Source organism: Microplitis mediator, chromosome 6, assembly GCF_029852145.1.
Source record: "Microplitis mediator isolate UGA2020A chromosome 6, iyMicMedi2.1, whole genome shotgun sequence".
Taxonomy (NCBI): domain Eukaryota; kingdom Metazoa; phylum Arthropoda; class Insecta; order Hymenoptera; family Braconidae; genus Microplitis; species Microplitis mediator.
Genome location: NC_079974.1, coordinates 16,374,600 through 16,391,773, shown reverse-complemented (window position 1 = coordinate 16,391,773; position 17,174 = coordinate 16,374,600). Strand labels below are relative to the sequence as shown.

Sequence of the window (17,174 nt, the reverse complement as noted above, 5' to 3'; positions counted from 1 at the left end):
TACGATAGAATTAGTTAATGTTATTAAATTTGGTATTGTTAGAAAGGTCGACTTGAATTTGTGTCTTTTCGTGGTTTAAACTTTTTTTTATTGCCAAGTATCGAGATAAATAAATTTATCTATATCATTCGAATTCCTTTTAAATTACGCGGGAAAAAAGACGATCGTATTTATTTTCTTTAAATAAATTAATATTTTAATTTTTCTGTCACTGAATATGACTGAATATATATAACTATTATATATATAATTAAGAGAAAATAAAAAAAATTTAGTCTGCCACGTCTTCTATGATAATAAAAATTAAACAAATTTAATTTGGTATCAGTGAAAAAAAATATATTAGATGACTAATAAAAAAAAATTTGACCGTGTGTAGATTTTTTTTGAAGAATCCCATGATTATACAATCATCGAAATCAATAAGTTTGCGAGTTAATGATGAGATTTGTCATATTAAATTTCAATAATAATATAAATAAACAAAAGGTTCTACAGTTAATTTTAGAGCAGAGATTGTAATAAACAGTTCAATTCAAATCACATTTAATAAATTTGGTAGTAATACTCGGGAAGTCACGTAGTGACTGTAGCTTGCTCGTAACTGATATAAAAAGTTAATTATTAATTAAATGCAGCTCAAAACGGTTGGTTATATTTTATAATCCCTAAATAACGAGTACAATATATATGTAAAAATCCTATCATTAGTAAAAACAATGATACGGGAGGTCTTTTCTACTCGTAATATCTTTTACGAAATAATTTTTATCACAAAGGAAAAGTTTTTTAATGATTTTGTTTTAATTACACATATGTGACAATTTATCATCCAATGGAAAAATGCTGGATCAGATGTTTATAGCGAAAGAGGTCATTTTAAATAATTTATTTAAAATTATACATAAGTGCTTATATAATTTTATTTTGTTTATTTATTTTTATTTGGCATCAGAAGGGTGAGAAATTAAGAACCTAAATTATTTTATCAAATTAATTAAAATTATTTTTATTCCGTTCTTTAAATTTTACGCAAAGACAATAAGTTGGATTGAAAAATATTAATTTTATTTTTCAAAAATTTGTTTAGCGGTAAAAATTTGTGGTTGTTAAAATATCCGCTCCTTGAAAATCGTAATGCGCAGCTTCATACTCACCCTCTGTACTCGTTCTCTCGTATATAATAGATATAAATGTTATATATTTGTGGCAGTTTCAATTTAAACGACGCGCTTGAAGTACTGGAGTGTATATAATTATTAAAAAATGGGTATAAATATTTTTGAAGGCCAAAATAGTAACATTATTTATGCAATAATAACAGTGATACTAGGAATTATTGGATTTTTTGGAATAATATTAAATTTTTTTGTTATTCTTGTTGTCATGAAAGACTCAAAATCACTTCAGTCTCCCATAAACATAACATTAATAAATCTCGCAGTATGTTTTTTCAATTAAAATATTTTAATTTTTACTTTAATAGCAATATATATATTTATTAATATATATTCATTATTTTATTAAGTTCGGGGATTTTTTAGTTGGTCTTTTCGGAGATCCTTTCGCATTAGTATCGGCTTATAATCGCGGATGGTACTGGAGTCATGGGACTTGTATATGGTAATTAATTATTTATTTTTAATTTATATAGTCAACGCAAGTATGTATTTTTTAGATAAATTTCATAGAAATCTTTCTATTACATTTGTTCTCACGGTGGATTTTTCAAAAAATTTTATCATGAGTAGTTGAGTAGCTTCCGAAAATACCATTGGTTCAAAAATTTATTTATATATTAGGGTGTTTAAAAAAAAACATTTTTTTTTTTTCAAACATTATAGTCTTAAAAGTTAGTCTTAGATATAAAAACAAAATTCTTTTAAAAGGACAGCTTGAAATCTCAATCTTGCTAAGAGCTCAACAAATATTCATTTTTCCATTTGAGTACATGTGAACAAATTTTCTTTTTGTTTTTTATAAATAAAAGTAGTGAAAAGATTGTTTTTTTAAATCGAAGTCGTAGTCTTGTAAGAAATTTAATGCTCTACAAAAAAGTTCCAGAATATTTTCTTCGTACCACTGATAAAATAAAATTTATGAAGCTTGAAACAATAGTGAATTGGAAAACTTAACGCATATACAGTTTTAAAGCTTATTTCCGAATTTTATTGCATGTAAATGTTAAACGGTAAATCTATACATTATGTGTAGTCAGTCAGATGTTTTAAAATGATTTCTGAGATCTTGCTTATTTTCCGTATAAATTTCGAAAGTGAAATATTGTTATTTAAGAAAAATTGTAAATTAATTGTTGATAATATAATAAATAAAATGAATTAAACAAGTGATTTCAAAATACATCAGTTTAAAATTGAGATGAATTGCATATTTAAGCAAAAAAAAACCTAAATTTCTGTCAAAAAACTGTTTAATCTAATAAAAATACGAGGGAACACTATTTATTACAGTTAGAGCTTCATTACTTTTTTTTGTTAGTTGTACGAAGAAAACACTCGGGAACTTTTTTATAGAGAATTTAATTTCCTATAAGATCGTGTACTTCGATTTTCGACAAAAAAATGATTTTTATACTTTTATTTTTAAAGAACAAAATGACAAATTTTTTACATGCAATTTAATTGGGAAAATGAATGTTCGTTGAGCTCTTAATAGGATACCGATCAGAAAAAAAATTTTTTTTTTGAAACACCTCAATATACATATACAATAGAATCGGTTTTGTCATCAGGTTTAAAGTTCATATCACTTTAAAACTAAAACTAATAGAAAATTTTAATTGAACGTATTTTATAGCAGGATTAATAAGCTTTCATTCTTTACCTTAAATTTCACATTTTGATTATTCCTTCTCGTAATTTCAATGATTTGATAATTTGAATAAATAAAGAAAAAATCCGAAAGTTTAAATTCCTGCCCTGTTTAGAGGGAAGAAAGTCGTTTTTTTCTTTTATGAGAAAACAAATAATAAAAATTAGCGCACGCGCCATTCTTCCAATAAACAGAGGCCAAAATTTAAACTTTTACGTGCAGATCCGGTGAAAAAATGAAGGAAGAGCATCCCAATTCGCGTGTTTGCCACCCTCGCCCTCGGCCCGGGTAGGCAATTATACACGCGGGTTGGAATGTCCTTTCCTCCGTAGGTGTGTAATATTCTATTATGGCGAGTCTTTAATTTATTCTGATATTCATTTTATAATGACTTTTACTGCTTTTATGAGGGTTCAAAATGTTTGAAACTTTTTTTGAGAAATCTACCTTCTATTCTGGCTGTCAGATGGAATTTTTTTTTTAAATTGTTTTCTTTTGCTAATATTAAGATTTTATAAAATTTTTAAATCAATTTATTGAGTAATTTTTGTGATTCTGAAATAAGAGGACAATTACCGATTTTCGGATTTTTTTTCAACAAATCAGTTACAAAAAAAAAAAAATGCATATGTAGAAAATTAAAAGAGCCATAGGTGGAATTTTTAGAAATATTTTTTTTATAGTTGATCATTTCTAAAAAAGAAATCCAAAAATTATTACATGTCGGCTAACTTTAGTATCATTAATTATTTAATTACTTGATCAAATCAAAAATTTTTTAAGTAATTTATAAAACAAATGTTTAATTCATTTAAAAATGCAATTAATTTTTAAATTTAATAAATCTGATTATAAGTAAATCGTTCAAACTGATATCAGTATTGATAAATTACATTAGATTAAATTTGAAATAAAATTGTTATATTTATTGTACGATATCTCACGAACAAATTTACTTATTTAATTTATTCAAAATTTATCTTTGTTTTTTATTATGAAAGCATAATTTTATTAACATGCATGCATACATACTAGGGTGGTTCAAAAAAAACAATTTAATTTTTTTTTTCGATCTTACCCCCTGAAACGTTAGTGGTTACCGAGAAAAAAATCTTCCCAAAAGATGGGCTCTCTAGCTCAACTCTAAGAGGTCGCTATTTTAATTTTAATTTTCTATCTAATTAACATGTAAAAATTTACTTTTTCACTAAAAAGGTAATTTACTTGTAACCTGCTCAATATTTTTCAAATTTATACAAATATTTTCAAAGCTGATTCCTCAAGCTTTCCAAAACCCTATGATGAGTCCAAATTATCCCCAATTGAAGCTAGCAAAAAAAAAAAAAATTGAAAATTAACAATTTCATTTTGAAATACAAAATCGATACTATTCAGATCGCTTCAATTGGCGTTTTAGTTATGATAATTATGACTCATCATAGGGTTTCGAAAATTTTGATGAATCAGCTTTGAAGATCTTTGTATAAATCTGAAAAATATTGAGCAGCTTACGAGTAATTACGCTTTTTGTGAAAAAGTAAATTTTTACATGTTAATTAGATGGAAAATTTAAATTAAAATAGCGACCTCTTAGAGTTGAGCTAGAGAGCCCATCTTTTGGGACGATTTTTTTCTCGACAGTCACTAACGTTTCAGGGGGTAAGAGCGAAAAAAAAAAATTAAATTTTTTTTTTGAAGCACCCTATAACATACTCAATATTTTTTTAAAAACAATAATCTAGATTTATGAGATACTAATAATTATAAAACTATCGAATCTTTTATTTATTTTCTTTTTTAGAAATTTTTTTATTTTCTCAACGACAGTTCAAATAATTTTTAATTTTACGTTTTTATTAAGTTTATTTCAGGTTGACCATTTTAGAACATTAAATTAATTTTTGAAACAAAATATTATTCGCACACTCATAACATTCTCATAATATCAATAGATCCCTTGTTTGTCAGTTAATTGATTAATTTTATTTGTTTCGAGTTAATTTCTGTAATTGTTTTTTATGTTCTTATTAATAGTTATTACCTTTAACGGACCCCATGCCAGTTTTAATTGATAAAATAATTTACGGAATATATCATACCAGCCTGTGCAGTTACGAACATATGGGGTAACTTATTGTACGAACCTTAAATATGTAGCATCTGATTTTAATGATTATTGCCTCAAGTGATTAGCACTTTTCAACATCATTTTTGTTGACACAACATTCGCGACAAAAAAAAATTTATTTCAAACTCTTTCTTATGCATGTAACGTCGAAGCTAAAGTATTTTATGCAGAAATCTATACGAAGATGACTACATAGAAGTTACGGAAATCTTTAAGTCATGTCTGTGTTTTATCAACAATATTTCTGGTTTTGAAAAAATGTATAATGCGTCCGATTAATTGGCTAATTAGATTTCGAATTACATCCGTCGTGAGTAATCGCAATCAAAAAGTTTGAAAAATGAATAATGATTACTTTTTGTTCGGTTCTAATTTATTTGACCATCATTTTTAGGTAAATTTCTTTAGAAATCAGACTATCGCAATGGGTCTCATGATGCAATTATCAAAGAATTTTGCCATCATATATCTTATTTTACCTAGTAGAGTCAAAAAATACCATTCAAAAGTTTATATATAGATATGAGATATAACGCGCTTTGTCATCACGATAATGCCCGCAATTCTTAACGGTTCTTCGTTAAATTTTATACACTTATTCAATGGACAATTACTTTGATCAAGTTCGAAGATGAGTCCAATCGGTCAATTAATTTAGAAGTTGTGGGTGTTTGAATTTTGTTTTATTTTCATAAAAATGAATTTTCTGGCAATATCTTTAAATAATTTTCGAACCAAAAATAAAAGTTTAATTTTTAAAAATGTATCTTAAAATTCGTACGTAAGCTTAAATTTTCACTGCTTTTCCGCTCGACATGAATGTCAGAAAGATATATTTTTGATGTCAGAAATATGACGTAATTTTTTAGACACTAATAAGATGTCTTTCTGACATTCATGCCGAACGATTTATTTAAAATATAAAGTATAATTTTTTGTTTAACATGGATAGAAATTTTACAGTAAAAAATAATTATTTTCAATTACAACATGATAATTTTCAATGTTAAGAAATTTTTTTAAATAATAATAATGAATCATTAAGATAAAAAAATTAATTTTGTTGGTAATCAGTAATTAAGTAAATTCCTGAATCATGAATATTTCTCCTATTAAAAATATGAGAATAATTAGCACGTGGCATATATGGTAAATCTAATAATTTCGAATGAATTTAAATTAAGTATCACACAAACTTATAGAGTTCACGGACATGTTATTTTGATTACTATCTTGATCAAGGCTATAAAAAATTATTGATATCGAAAAAAATAATATCTGTATTTTTAATTTCACAATAAATAACTCAAAGCATATACATATAATTAAGATGTTTTTATATTCGACATTATAATGATATACTGTCTAATAGTATTTTTTTTTCGATAAAATAAATTTGTTTTAAAAGAATTTTAAATATTAAAGAAAAAAAAAAACATATCTATTTTACAATTAATAAGGCAATTTTATTTCTGCTTAATTTAATTAATGTAAAATTTTTTTAAAATTAGAGTAACTCTCAATGACAGAAGAAAGTAAATTCTCAGCTTAAAAAAACAAAAAATTATATCTATAACAACATATTTTATGATATTTTTACATTACAAAATAGTACTCTGTTAGTCAACGTTTCAATCTTAAAATTTAATCCACAATAAAAAATATAATAACAAAGACAGACTGAGATTTAGAGTGGTTTCTAATAAATCAAATATGATATTCAAGTACAGACGGGATAATTTCCCTGGAGAAAATATGAGAACATAGTATCCTTAAAATAACATACGTACTGATATTATTACTTTTCTGCAGTTCACTATATCCACAGTCCAAATAAAAGTGATAGTTTTTTCTTTTCGGCTTCATACGAAAATTACGTTGAATATAAAAAAAATTGATTACTAAGTGGGCCCTGCAACTCAATTACAAAATTTAAAAATCGACTATTTCTTTTTCTCAAAACCCCCTATTAGATAGTTGCAAGGAGGTGAAATAAGTTGATATTTAGAGGTCGCTCTACGACAAAAGTCTCTTATCATTTCTTGATAAATTCATCTGTACAAAAGTTATTGGAGCTTGAAGTCAAATTTATAGTAAATTTCGAGATCTTTTTACTTTTCCGGCGAAACTATCCGAATTATCTTTACATAAAAATGAAAATAACTAGAAAGCGGGGTAGAATTTCAAAAAACTATGAAAGATAATTTGTGAGGAATAAAATTGTCTACAAAAAAGATCAATTTGACTTCAAGCTCCAATAACTTTTGAACAGATGAATTTAATCAAAAAATGATAAGAGCTTTCTTTTGAAGAACGTTTAATTCCCAACGAAATTACATCCTGAGCTTCTCTGTACAATGAGCCATTGCCAAGATATAAAATTTCAAACTTAAAAATTTTTTTCTCCACGTTATTTAAATGGGAAATAGAAAATTGCGATGAGCGACCTCTAAATATTAATATTAAGAGCTCACCTTTTAACAGGCATCTTATTTTACCTCCTTGCAACTATTTAATAGGGGGTTTCGAGAAAAAAAATAGTCAATTTTTTTGAACTAGCCTCTAAATAATAATGCAATTCGATACTATGACCGACAATATTTTATAAGATATTAATTTTGGTAAATCATTATTCTCATGATAGTATTGCATCAAAAACTATTATCTTACAACAAATAAAAATTATTACAGTAATTATATTAAAAAAGAGTTTGAAATTTTTACGCTGAATGATTCAATATTACATACTTGAATATAATTTTTCAGTCTTTACTATACATATATACATACATTATTGCGCATTCTTGCCAATTCATACATTTAAAGTATAAAAAATGATGTACATATTTATAGTACTGAACTTTAGTACATCAAATAGGAAACCAAACAGTCGGACCTCGTTATAAGACTATTATTCTGTCTTTTTTATAAGCCACCTGCAGGCATCGCGATAGTTTGAGAGAGGAACTAATAGTCTTATAACGAGGTCCTACTGTATGTATGATAGTTGACAAATGTCGAATAATAAAATTTTATTTTTATATTATTTATAGATATATACAGTTGCGTGTTTTAAACACTTTTAGAACTAGTAAGGTTTTAAAAGTATGTTACTATATCTTACACGGAAAAAAAATAACTGTTGCTGCATCAGGAACAGGTCCTGTAGCATAAGCTTGTTGTTGCAACAGAAATAACCTGTGGCTGCAACAGGACCCGCCTTATTACAGCTACAAGATCAGTCCAATTACAGCTACAGGTTATTCCCGCTGCAGCCACACGTTATTCCTGTTGCCGCCACAGGAATAGTCTTGAATTCGTAATAAGTATAATAATGTGAATTATTAGAGTTGAGAATCAACGCTGATAAAAAATGGTTTTTTACGATAACACATCCACTGCAGGGCCATACCCTGTTGTAGCAACTGTTCTTTTTTTTCCGTGTAGTCATAAATAATTGTAATATTTGACATTATTAACACGTTAAGTTATTGAAGGTATGCATGGTTTATGTGTACCGTCGGTCTATCTAGCATCGGCAACTTGACAATAATGTCAATTGAGAGATGGCTTATGATTGTCAAGCCAATGTGGTCGTTAACAATTAGGTGAGTAATATAAAGTAATTTTTCTATGCTAATAATTATTTAAATTAAAATATAATTAGATCATCAATAATCCTATCTGTTGGAGCATGGATTTATGCATTAATTTTGAGTTTACCGCCTCTTATTGGATGGGGTAAATACGGTTTTGAAGCTGCCAATATATCGTGCAGTGTTTTATGGGAAGTTCATGATCCATCAACACATATGGACTCTTATATCGCATTTCTTTTCTTCTTTGGATTTGTTGTACCCGTTATTATTATTATATCTGCATATACTGGTATCATCAACACGTTGAAAAGAGTTAAAAAACAAGCAAGTACGTAATTTAATTACAACGCGGAAATTATTGTTACTTCCTTAATACTCTTTTTTTGTAATAATTATTGAGAATAATATTTATCTGTATTAAATAATATAAATACACAAGTATCACTTAATAAAATACTCGGTAAAGTTATTCTTAGAAGAATAATTATTTTTTTTTTAATAATTAACATTTATTGTGAGAAAGTAAACTACCCGCAAGAATTTCTCGGTGTTATTATTAAACGTTTAATAAAATAAATAGTAAAATTTATTATTATTTCATACTAAGGCGGAGCGGTTGGAAAAAGGGAAAGAAAAGTCACTATTATGGTTGCACTTATGGTTATTGCTTTTCTGATTGCTTGGACACCGTACGCAACATTTTCATTAGCTGCGCAATATTTTTCTGTGAGTTTTTTTTTTGTATTTAATATTCATATTTATTTATTAATTATTACTTTATAATTCGATATTTATTATTACTATTGTAGAAGAGTTTAATATTTTTGGGCTACAAAATTTAAACACCAAAGTCAACTCTTATTTTGTTTTAAATTCGTCTTGACAAAAAAAAAAAAAAAAAAAAAATCATACACAGAAAAAATAATTTCGTGGCGCAAGAAATTTTTTCTCGCCTCAAAAATTTTTTTTTTCTGTGTAGAAAATAAATTTAGTTTTCAATAAAAAAAAAAAACTTTAATAAGACAATAATGAGATAGTTTAAAAAAAAAAGAGTTTGAAGATGTTTTTAAAAAATTTGGTTCTTTCTGGGTTTAGAAAATGGGCAGTCATCTTAAGTTCAATTCTTAATAACTTTTATAAAAATATATTTTTCGGCATGCAATAAATTTTTTTGGCAGTAAAGGACCGTTCATAAAATACGTCACGCAAAATTTTACCTTTTCAGACCCCTCCCCCCCTCCATTCGTCACATTTTCTGCGACCCCCTATCAATATTGCGTCACAAATGATAGACCCCCCACCCCCGTACATAATTTATAGCAATTAATAGTATACAAATTTCTATATTTTAAAATATTTATAAGGTAAGAGACCCAGTACCCGATCACTCATGTATTTGTATGTTTATATTTAGCTAAATTCTGTAAATATAGATGTACAAATACATGGTGTGTGGGTATTAGGTCTTTTACCTTATATTTATAAATATGAAACGAATATGATTTTCTATCGTTACAAAAAAATGAAATTTGAAAAAACCGAGAGAAAAATTTGCAAAATTGTTTGATGAGCTGCGAACGTCTCGTTTGCTTAGACCCCCCAACCCCTCTCGTCACTTCTTGTTACAGTAAGCGATACCTCATATGAATGCGAACGTATTTTATAAACGGCCCTTTAATAGCTTCTATAAAAATGTATTTTTGTGCATGGAAAATTTTTTTGTATGACAGTACAGAACTCAAAAAATATAGCGAGTTAATAATTTTCAGTATCAATTAACTGGATTAATAGCAGCCATACCGAGTCTTTTGGCAAAATCATCAATTTGCTATAATCCGATTATATATGCAGGTTTGAATCCCCAGTTTCGTAAGTCTATTAAAAAAATGTTCGGATTGAAAGGTAATCAACAAACAACGGCCAGAACCAGAAAATCAAGCACTATCCAAGTACACATGACAACTAACTTTTAAAAGTTTAAAAATTTATAATTACTCTTATAATAAATTCACAATTCTCTAATTATTGTTTTATATTATAAAATTTATTGTACTATTTTTCTACGACTGTAAAACTCAATTTGAATCATACATTTATTCATATACATATTTACGATGTGAAAATTATTGATAAGATATTTTTATTCAAATCATGTAGTTGTCGTGTATCTTGCATCATTCCAGTCTAAAGGGAAAGTACAAAAAAAAAAAATTGCATCAATTAAATTAGCATATTACTAAAGCTTATTAGCTGACAATATAATTTGACATTATTGTCATGTTGATATGCCAACACCTGTAAGCCAATAAAGTATATATTTTTATTTATAAAATCAATACAATTTTCCACAGTTTAAATATTTTAAATAATTATTATTTTTATCACTCATTTAAAAAAAAATTATTTTTTTTATTTTGCGTAATAACTTCTAATTAAAATGGGAACAAAGTATAAAGGTGGTTGACCTCTATTTCACGACATTCCTAGTTTCCATCTCTTGTCCGCAATTTCACTTGACTTGATTCTTAATAAATATATTTATATATATATATATATATATATACATACATACATATAGAACTTGTATATTTGTGTATATAACATATCCTATCGTTAGGTCCTGTAAATAAATAATTTATTGCATGTAAACACTTAAACGTCAATGATTTAAAATAATTTACACAACTAAATATCGAAATGTAGACATATAAAAATACTATTGCATACATAGCGACAAGTATTATGTCCGCTTGTTGGTACGCAATGTAATAAATAAAATCAATTCATGTTCAGTTTACATGATAAACATAACTAATTAACGAAATAAATTTTTTTTATTTAGATGGGACCATGATTGAAGATTAAACTCTCTCATATATTTGTATACTTTGTATCAATATCCCTTTCTCTCATAATTTCTTCTTTCACTTTGATCCCCACTTTATTTTTAAGTTCCATACCTTGATGTACCTCTCGTTTTTATTTATGTTCTATATCTATATTTACTTTTACTCTTTCACCTGTTTGTTTATTGAAAATATTTTTTGTTTTTCATTTTTTAATACACGAAATTTTTTAGTTATATTTTACTGTAGTTAATAAACGTGTGTAATAGTAATTGATTTAAACCTGTGGTTAAGTAGTAGATTGAGTTTTTTCTTCTTTTATTTTATTTTTTTTTTTTTAAATAAATATAAGTCAGTAGGTGGGAGACGTTAAAATTCTTGTTCTTTCTCTTTCTAACTCTCTTAAAGTATCCATCAATGATTTTAACTTGGCGGTATACCTGGTCAGTCAAACTTTCACGCTCAGTGTGAATATTACTAAGTCGTTTTCACGCTATCGTTTTCTCGTTACTTTATTGTATAAAAAGTTATAATAAAATAAAATAAAAAATAAAATTTACCGTGCAAATAATATATGAATAAATGTATTTTAATTGTTACTAAATATATAAATAATTGTTAAAAAATTTATATTAGTAAAAATGATTATTGTAAAATAATAAATAGTCAACTAAATTTCAAAATATCTTAATACAGTTTTCAAAAATTTATTTAAAAATGCGTTAAAAAAAATCTGCTCGTAAAAATTAATTTTTTAAATTTTATTTATGTGATTATTTTATTTTTATTAATTTATTTGGTTTATTTGACAAACGCGAAGTAGCGAAAATGTCTTACTCGAGGGTATTGTGTGCTGAGTGAATAACAAAAAAATAATTAAAAAAATGATAACAAGCCAGTGGGAATGGTATGACAATTTACATAATTGTCACAATGTACACAAATTATTTTGACTAATGGTATGTTAAAGAGTAATCACAAATAAAAAATATCTTTTATGTTTTTTAAAAATGACAAGGTATTATTTAACATAATAACAAAGATTGTTTTAATTAAAAACAAAAAAATAAAGAAGAAGAAGAAAAAAAAAAGAAAAAAAAATATATAATAAGGAAGGAGAATATATTTTGAAATCGGAAAGACGTCAAAGTTACTAAAGAAGACTAGTCGGATTATCACAATTGACGAGACAAGTCTTAGTTATTTAATACAAGAAGAAGAAGAAGAAGAAATTTTTTTATTTAAAATGATGGGGAAAAAATTGATTTTTATATTTACCTTTTTTTTTTTTAATTATTGTACTGCTTATAATGTATTATTAGCAACAATGGGTGGTACTAAATCTCACACAGTTCCCTTTGTTGCTTTGGGAACGGCCTTGAGAATTAGAGGTCATAATGTAACATTAGTTAGTGCATTTCCTGGACCGGCAGCAAACAACGGATTGCGTGAATTAATACCACCGATATTTGAGGTAATTAAAATATAATAATAAATTCAAATAATTATGCAATAAATATTATAAATTGACGGTTAAAGGCTTATGTGGGTAATTATACATCTGAATGGGATCTCGTTGGTTCGAGATTTCGTAACGAATTACCACTTTCGCCATGGGATGCTATGAGATATGGCTGGGAATCATGTGAAGCTTTGCTCCGTGATGAGAGCTCTGTCGCGGCTCTCAGACGACCGGATATAAGTGAAAATTACGAATCGAACAGTTGGGATGTTGCTATTCTTGATGGAGCATTTCCAGAATGTCTTCTAGGAATTTTACATGGAGAAAATATTCCTACGATGATGTTGAATACAGTACGATTTTCTTTTATAAAAATTATAAATTAATACACTGTAAAAAAAACCGGGGTAAATCCGGACGGTGTAGGTGTTAAAATTTTCGGTGTTAAATTTCAATACCGAAAGCGGTGTTAAAATAACATCGCCGCCAATGTAAATATTCTTTACCGGTATTAAAAAAATTTCCCGGTGTTGAAATATTTTTCGGAGTTGAAGATATTTTACTTGGTGAATATTTTTACTTACTCAATCACGAAATTTAAACATTATTTTTATTAATTAATTAAATTATTGGTAATTGAAATTGTGGGTGTAAAATTATGTAATTTTTAAATAAATTACGTCCAACATAAATAATTATTTAAATAAATTAATAGCGAAATTTGAATTTCTCCAGATAATATTCATTTAATTTTTATGTTTTTTTCTAATTTCTATACGTGGAATTTTTTTTTTACACCGATTTAAGACCGGTATTTTAACACCGCCAAATTACACCGCCTACACCAGCGTTATTTCATTTTAACACCGCGTGATGTTAAATTGAGTCCATTTTTAACACCGCTCTTTTTACAGTGTAATTATTATTATTATTATTATTATTTAAAAAAATTAATTAAAAATATTAATAAGGTTGCACTTTACGGTGGATCGATGTCTCGTCAGGGTAATCCAACCCTCTGGTCATTAACGCCGTACTTTGGCAAGGGATATACTCAAGATATGAATTTCTTTCAACGTATCACTAATGTTGCATGTTTAGTTACCTTAGAAGTTATGCATTGGATTATGACTACTGGATTTATTCAGCCTACATTGAGAAAGTATTTAGGTAATAATTTTTAAAAACAATAAAACACTCAATTACTGAGTTGATGATTCATTATTTAAATGAGCGGCAGTTTAATGATAGTAAAAAATAAATAAAATTTAAATATTATTATCATTATAATTACAAGCATTATTACCCATCATCGTCATCATCTTCATACATCATTTTTTAATTTTGACAGCTAACGATTATATAACTAAAATAAATTTACTAAGTTGTAAACTTCAGTACACGGTCAATGTCAGTAATTATATAATTTATTGCTTTGCTCGGAATTTTTTCTTATTTTAAACAGTTTCATTTCTTTTGTGTTGTGATGAAATTTAAACTTCCGTATAACGAAACTCAGTTTATTTACATTTTTTGATCGTTACTCTTAATCATGTTGATGTTTTTCTGATTCATTAGTTAATTAATTTATTTATTTAATAATTTTTTATTAAAGGTGATCAAGTACCGGATGTTAGAGAATTGGTATCCGAAGTGTCTTTGACTTTACAAAATAGTCATTATTCAGTAGCCGAATCAATGCCTTATTTACCAAATGTAGTGAACGTTGCTTGCCTTCACTGTCGCCCGGCAATGGAATTAAGTCCCGATTTAGAATCATTTCTTCGCAAAGGTATTTATGTATATTTATATATGTAACATTATTGATTACATAACTATACTAAGGCAATTTATTTTTATTTTTCTCTTGTTATTTATTATTATTATTGTTCATTTAATTTATTTTATCTTTTATTTAAATACGTCTTTTAAATTAACACTTTACGCTTACTAATTATATTTAACATCTAAATAATAATCCATTAAGACATAATGCCCATAAAAAAAATTGTTTAGAATATACACATTTTAATTTAAATGGCTGTAATTTGTAATGCTAATTTACAATGTAATAATAGTAATTTAAATTTATTATCTTAAGGTTTCATATTTGTTTCAATGGGTTCATCAGTACGTGCTTCTGGTATGCCAGATACGTTGCGTGAAATATTTATAGCTGCATTTTCAACTTTACCATTTAATATTATTTGGAAATGGGAAGGTAGTAAAATAAATAATTTACCAAGTAATATTAGAACGGGTGCTTGGTGGCCACAACAAGAATTACTTGGGCATCCACAATTACGCGCCTTTGTGTCACACGGCGGATTATTATCGCTTCATGAAGCTGCGTATCATGCAGCACCTACGCTAGTACTTCCTGTTTTTTGTGATCATGATGGGAATGCTGCTCAGGCTGGTAAAAAAAAGTTTTATTAATAATAAATTAAATAATTCACCTAAGGTAAGACCTAGTACCCGATCAAGGAACTAGTACCTGATCGCTCATGTATTTGTATATCTACATTTAGTAAAATTTAGTAAATATAGATATACAAACATATGAAGTGATCGGGTACTAGTTCCCTGATCGGGTGCTAGGTCTTTTCCCTTACGTTGTTTAATTTTTAATTTTTTTTATTTTTAATAGAAAAATTGGGTTACGCACTTGTTATGAATCTCGCTAGTCTATCTATCAATGATTTACGTGAAGCTATACTTAAAGTTACTGCTAAACGTAGTAATCCTTACAAAGAGGCTGCAAGACGAAGGAGTATTTTGTTAAAGGATCAACCGCTAGGATCTAATGAAGTAGCAACTTGGTGGGTTGAACACGTTGCTAAACATCAAGGAGCTGAACATCTTAAAAGTCCTACAAGGTTCATATTATTTTTTATAATTAATCTGAAGTGAAAAAATTGATTTTTAATGTCGAATTCAAATAATAATAATATCCCTGGTGGATCCGAATTACGGTAATTACCGTAATTTACGATATTCAAAAGAATTACGGCCTTTTACGGTAAAATACCGCAACTTACGATAAAATTCCGTGATTTACGGTAAATTACGGTATTTTCCGGTGAGCGTACGGTATTTTACGGCCAACACACAGTAGTTTTACCATAAAATTGCTGTAAGAGAGCGGTAATTTACCGTAAAATTGCAACAAGCCTGCGGTATTTTACCGTAAAGTGAAGTATTGCACTATAAAAACTGTAAAAATAAAAAAAACATACGGTGCTTACGGTAAAAACGCCGCAAATTACGGAAAATTGCTGTATTTAACCATAATTCACTGTAATAAATACCGCAAATTGTGGCAAATCTGCCGTAGAAACACCGTATTTTATGGTAAAATGCGGTGAATTACCGTAATTCGGACTCGCCAGGGTATAGTAATTATTATTATTATTTTCTTTAATTAGATAGTTATTTTTACATCATTAATAACAACTTTCTTCCTCTCATTATTAAGATCTTTCGTGTCCTCGATAAATTATTTTAATAATGTCACGTTGCAATTAACGGTAATGTCTAATTAATTCAATCTTCTATTCAATTTCCGCAGGGTTAAAAAAAAATAAAATAATACATCAAAGCAAAATAATTTAAATAAAATTCAAAAATATATTTTTATATTTATGTTTTTATTATTTACAGACTTATGGGTGTCGTGCGATATTATTCAGTCGATGTACTTGCTTTTTATGCAGCTGTTACATTTATATTTATTCAAGTACTTCACAAATTACTGCGAAGAAGTTTTACAAAGCACACGTTAATTGTAAAAGGAAAAATTGATTGATTCAGTCATTTATGTACATATATTCTTTAAAAATTAATATTATTTTTTTTTTATAATTATAAAGTGTTTATTTATTAGTCATATTTTATAACTAATGTATTTTTAATGTTAAATAAAACAATAGTTTAAATTTATACTTAAAAAACAAAAATATTATTTATTTCATGCAATTTTAAATTATAAAACCTTTCAGCGAAAGCTCACAGAAATTATTTTGTAATGTAATCGAGTTGTTATCTCACAAACTCCTTATAATTATAAAATATATAGTAATTTATAATATGAAAAGTATGTGGCAATACAACGTGTAAAATTGGATATAAAATCATTCACAAATTAGTTTATAAACTTGACATACATACATATATAAAATATGTATATAAATGCTTATAACGTTGAATAAATAAAAAATAATTATGAAAGTCATTGAGAGATGGAATTAAATATTTTTATGTTTTGTTAGTTTATGACGTATAGAAATAAAAATAAAAATACTTTC

The 17,174-nt window shown here is 26.9% G+C and overlaps 2 protein-coding genes across 2 annotated transcripts; both read left to right on the top strand.

The window, feature by feature from the left end:
- Positions 1-20: 20 nt before the first annotated feature.
- Positions 21-12,082, top strand: LOC130669478 (blue-sensitive opsin-like). Its single transcript, XM_057472416.1, has 6 exons — positions 21-1,443; positions 1,529-1,623; positions 8,458-8,568; positions 8,628-8,887; positions 9,167-9,285; positions 10,329-12,082. Exons 1-6 carry the CDS (start codon positions 1,267-1,269, stop codon positions 10,530-10,532), a joined length of 966 nt encoding a protein of 321 aa, XP_057328399.1. The 5' UTR covers positions 21-1,266; the 3' UTR covers positions 10,533-12,082.
- A 192-nt stretch (positions 12,083-12,274) lies between these two features.
- LOC130669477 (UDP-glycosyltransferase UGT5-like) lies at positions 12,275-16,772 on the top strand. The gene is made up of 7 exons (XM_057472415.1): positions 12,275-12,879; positions 12,945-13,220; positions 13,839-14,037; positions 14,483-14,659; positions 14,969-15,286; positions 15,518-15,746; positions 16,531-16,772. Exons 1-7 carry the CDS (start codon positions 12,652-12,654, stop codon positions 16,673-16,675), a joined length of 1,572 nt encoding a protein of 523 aa, XP_057328398.1. The 5' UTR covers positions 12,275-12,651; the 3' UTR covers positions 16,676-16,772.
- The last annotated feature ends 402 nt before the right edge of the window (positions 16,773-17,174 follow it).